At 29.1% G+C, this 5008-nt stretch overlaps 1 protein-coding gene across 1 annotated transcript; it reads right to left on the bottom strand.

Annotated features, from left to right (window-relative positions):
• Positions 1-1424: 1424 nt before the first annotated feature.
• Positions 1425-4558, bottom strand: LOC112702816 (uncharacterized). Its single transcript, XM_025753997.3, has 3 exons — positions 3821-4558; positions 2787-3279; positions 1425-1953 (listed from the first exon to the last, which is right to left on the bottom strand). The coding sequence occupies exons 1-3, from the start codon at positions 4031-4033 to the stop codon at positions 1589-1591; spliced, it is 1071 nt and encodes a 356-aa protein (XP_025609782.1). The 5' UTR covers positions 4034-4558; the 3' UTR covers positions 1425-1588.
• Positions 4559-5008: the final 450 nt, after the last annotated feature.

Here is a 5008-nt window from a genome sequence, read left to right as displayed (position 1 = left end):
ATGGGTACTTTTGTCAGCATTTGTAAAGTTCATGGGTACAAATGGTTGTTTTTCCTTTTCTTTTTATTTAAGTTCTTATACCAATTTTTTTTAGTTGGATCTCTAATACAATTAAGCCAATTATTACTAAGAGGGGCTTAATTGAAACAAAAAAATTAGTGCAAGAATCCAATTAAAAGAAAAAAATATAAAGACCTAATTGAAAATTTTTCGACTATAAAGACCAAAAGAGTAATTAAACCTAAATATTATTATTAAAAATGTTATATCTTGTAAGGGAGAAAAGAAAAACATGGCTTTAACCGATTCAATGCTCACATAAAATTTGAATGAGTGCTAATATTTTACTTGGTTATTATCTACATAATTTAAGTTTAGGCAGCAAAACTCAGAAGGGTGAAACCATTGCACTCATTATTATGATCAATGGTGGATGTTATCATCTCCAAAAATGTACCTTAGTGGAAACTGCACTTGCCCCTTTATGTAAGCATGTGTAGAAAACCAAAATCCATTTATTTGCACTCTACTCTCTGATTGCCTCATGGAAAATGAAGTGTTGACTTGATTGTGCATTTGTGCCATATGTTAGTACACTGTATCATGTGAACATATCTTATCTCCCAAGCTAAAATAATAATAATAAATGTCTCAATGTAGGACAAAAACTCAAAAGCTAAAGATAACTACAATCCATTAATGATTATTGGATGAGCTTTCAGTGGGTAATACATTTTGGTTAAAGTGATGTCATTTCCAACATGCTTTGCATTGTTTGCACTTTGCAAGAAAATAAATTATATTTGACTTGTGACTTTTGTAATTGTAACAACTAATAAGCCTAAGGCTTTTTGAAGTTTCTGTGTATTTTCTTCTTAGATAAATGAAATATCATAAAACATGTTTGTCTGGAGTCTGGACCAAAAGTACCACTGCCTTGTCTCCAATAAAAAATTCCCCCTAAATTATATTTACTTTCCTTGACAAAAATATACAGCATACTTATTTCTTTTAAATTTTAGTGAATACATTTATTATTTTTTCATTTTTGTAGAATTTATAATTAAACAAATAATAGCATTAATATTGTCTTAACAGAATCTCGCTAAACTTTTAAACCGATTAATGCAATTTGCCCTTTTTAATTTCTTTTCTTTTTTCTGTTTCTCCCATAAATTTGTTGCTAAGATGATTCAGTTTATTGAAATTAGCAAAAGCTAAAATTATAGAAGATAAAAAATATAAATATAAAAATAAGTATAGAAGATTATTTTTAATTAATTAATATTAGTTAATTTTTATTATATTTTTAGTTTTTATTTTTTGAAATGCTTAAAATTTATGATTAGAGTTTAGAATTTAGAGTTGGTGATTTAGAATTTAAAATTTATAATTTAGAATAAAAATATAATTTTAAAAATTGATTAATATTGACTGAAAAATAATTAATTCTCTAATTAATCTCCAAATATAAATATATAACCTGAAAAACTAATCAAAAGACTGAAAACTAAAATAGTTTTACATTTCACTAGTTGACTTAATTTACATAAAGATTCTAATTAAACTTGCAGTTTTCTCACTAACACTAGGAACTAATAACAAGTTGATCTATCAGCTCATTTAACAAGTGACAAAAAATTTGAGACTCAAAATCTGCAGTTATGTTTTCAATTTCACCTTGTTTTCTCGTTCTTTCAGCCTCAATCTGATTTGATCCAAACAAATCATGTTCAACTAGCTTGCAAATTTGACCCCATACATCTTCATAATCATTATTATGCCTTTGCTTCATTTTATGTTTGTTGTTCTCAGTTGCCAAATTAAGCTTTTCCTCTTCAAGTAGCAACAAAATGTCACTATCAGAATGCAGAACATGCTGCTTTTCATTTTCAAGCTCTGGTGTCAATTTCCTTCTCCAATTCAAATCAACTCCTAATGAATCTGCATTATCTGCAAATGGATTATTTGTAACAAAATCAGCAAAACTTTAAAGACTTGGGCATGTTTGGTTGCGGAGTAAAAATGAAGAGGAAATTTTAATGGTTGAGATCTATATAAATTTTACACATCAAATTCTTATTAAAATTATTCATAAATAATTACAACAATCATGCATAAAAGAAATCAATTATTTTATTGAAATAAGAAACACTTTTAAAATATGTAAAGATCTCTTCTATGGCGTCTAACATTTACTCTGTAAGATTTAAAAATAAAAATGTGGATTCCACTTCACTCTATCTCTATTTTTAAACAAATTAAACAAAAATTTTATAAACACTAAAGAATCTACCATATATAAATATCATAGAAAAAATTTTAAGTGTATCTAAAATACCGGTGTTCCAATACTTTTAATCGTTAATTTTAATTAATATATATTATATATATTTTTTATAATTGAGATCAACGCTTAAAACAACTGAAACACTGGTATTTTAGATATACTTAAAACTCTTCCAATATCATATATATATATATATATATATACTTGTAAACATAAAAGTTGGAATTCAAATCTTATTAAAATAAGATACATATGAAAAATCACACAGTTTCAAGTAAATTTGTTAGATGAATCAAAATATTTTGATATAATGATTGAATTTTTATTTGTTCTTGCATGAATAATTTATTAGTAAGTCTAAAGCTAAAAAATTGTATATTTGACGACTTTTACTTTGATATTTGCAATCTTTATTTTTATTCTCCAAACTTATGACAATAATAATAGAGAGAAAAAGAAAAAAGCAAAAGCAGAAGTGAAAATAAAAGAAAGAAACCTGTTTGAAGAAGTTGGCGGTGAAAATCAAAGACAGAAACTGGGCTTGAATCTTCTGAGCTGCACTCATTTGCAACTTTGTTCTTTGCCAAACATGCATTATCATTTCTTTTCTTCCTCTTCACAATCTCTTCTTCAAGTTCACCAACATTGATGGGAGAAACATCACACATATCACACACACTCTTGTTTCTCTTCTTCTTCTTCTTCTTGCCTTTGGAGTAGTTGGAACCGAAGCTGAAAACCAAGAAGTCCTCATTTTCATGCAAATGGAAAGTTGTTGGCACCCCATGAAACGAAGAAGATGATGAGGAACCTTTTACACTCCTATCCACACCCTGATGATCTCCCAAGAAGCACTCCATTGATGATGAAACTGAACCTTCCATGGCAGTTTCCAATCCCATTAACTTTGCCACTACCCCAGCTTCACAAAATGCAGCTTCCTTCTTCTTATGCTTAGCCTTCAATTCTTCGTCTTTGTCACTCCCCATCTACGTTTCGCATATACAAATACAAGTATTAAATTCGATTATGATACTTAAACACCACAATTCTATGAACAAATTAAAAAGAATAAATAGACAAAAAAAAAACGCATGAAAAAATTTGGAGAATAAAAATAAGATGAAAACTCAGGTGCAGTCAACCTCATATGAAGTTGATAGCTGAAAATCGTTAAATAATTTGAATGATTTGACTAAATTTTTATCTAACGATTCTTAATTATCAACTTCATCTAAAGTTGACTGCATCTGAATTTCCACCAAAAAAAGATTACAAAGATCAAAATACCCTTCAGAGATTATTTTCATCGACAAACATATACACAAAATATTTGTAAATATCAAATTTTTGTCCATCAAAAAACAATTTCTGAAGTGTATTTTGATATTTATGAATATTTATAATGGGTGCTTTTATCTATCATAAACTCTTTCACGTGTATTTTTGTCTATGTTCTCAATGAAAGAACTCACATATTTAAGAAGTCTAAGACAGAATTAATAATATTTTCGAATGATAGCAACTCACCATTGAATGAAGGTGTCTGATATGGCGTGAAGCGTGAGTTGGAAGGGCACGAGAGCATAGAATCCTTCGAAATATGGCACTGATGCAACCTGAAGTTGCACTCTCTGGGTTGCAAAATGTTGGTTCAACACTCAGTAGTGTTGATAATGATGAGGGTGATGATGATGATGATGGAGAAGAAAATGTTGAATGAGATGATGTCAAGTTCTTCATAGTCAGTATAAATGATTTAGTGGTAAACAAGAAAGAAAGATCAGAGCCGAAGAGATAAAAGGAAAGGGTGAAAAAGCAAAAAAGAGAAGGGTTCTATGTGTTTTTAGATTCTCAAACTTTCCAAAGTGAAAAAAAAAAAGATTTGAAATTTTTAATTTGTTTGGATTTATGAGATAAAAGGGTGGCGGGTTTGGCATTTGAATGTGTGTGAAAAACTGAGAAACTGATAAGAAGGAGTTAAGGTTTGGAATGGCTTTTGCTTTTGGTCATTGACAAGTCATGTTTCTTTTTCTTAGGTTTTTGTCCTTTGTTTCCTCCATTGTACCAAACAAAAGCACACTTCTTTAAATCTCCATATAGCTAAAAAAGGAAAGAGAGAGTTATTACTTATTGAATGAGTAATTACTACTACTAATTACTCCTGACTCTGATCCCACTTGAAAATAAATGGTTTTTATGAGTCCTATTTTTCTCTTCTTGGGTTTGATGATGAATTGATGATGATTATGATTATGATACCAAAAGGGTGTTGTGATGGTAGAAAGTGGAAAATGAGTAGTGCTCCAAAGAGGAAGGCATTTGATTATTATTGAGTGGTGTAACCAAGTCAGTGAATGTGTAAACTTGTTTTTTGTGTGTTGGGAGAGACAATGATTGAATTTGTTTTTGTGTTTTTCATTAACTTTTTTTCAGGTCAAAGAAATTGATGATTCTGTGATTGTGTCAGTGTTCTGATGAAATTCTTTTTCTTTTTTGGGTTCTGTGGCCGAAGATACTAACTTTTTTGGTTGATTTATTTGTTTCCAATGGAGTAACTCATAATAATTGTTGAATACACGGTAAATTTTTTCGAGGTGTCTATGATTATAATAAATTAATGAGGGATTTACTTCGAAAACTGTATGTACATTATTAAACTCGGATATTATTAGCTACATGAACTTAGGGAAATAAATATGGTAGTATTCAATTAAT

This window comes from Arachis hypogaea, chromosome 7, assembly GCF_003086295.3.
Source record: "Arachis hypogaea cultivar Tifrunner chromosome 7, arahy.Tifrunner.gnm2.J5K5, whole genome shotgun sequence".
NCBI lineage: Eukaryota > Viridiplantae > Streptophyta > Magnoliopsida > Fabales > Fabaceae > Arachis > Arachis hypogaea.
Note: the sequence above shows the minus strand (reverse complement) of the source record. Positions and strands in the feature narration are given on the sequence as shown.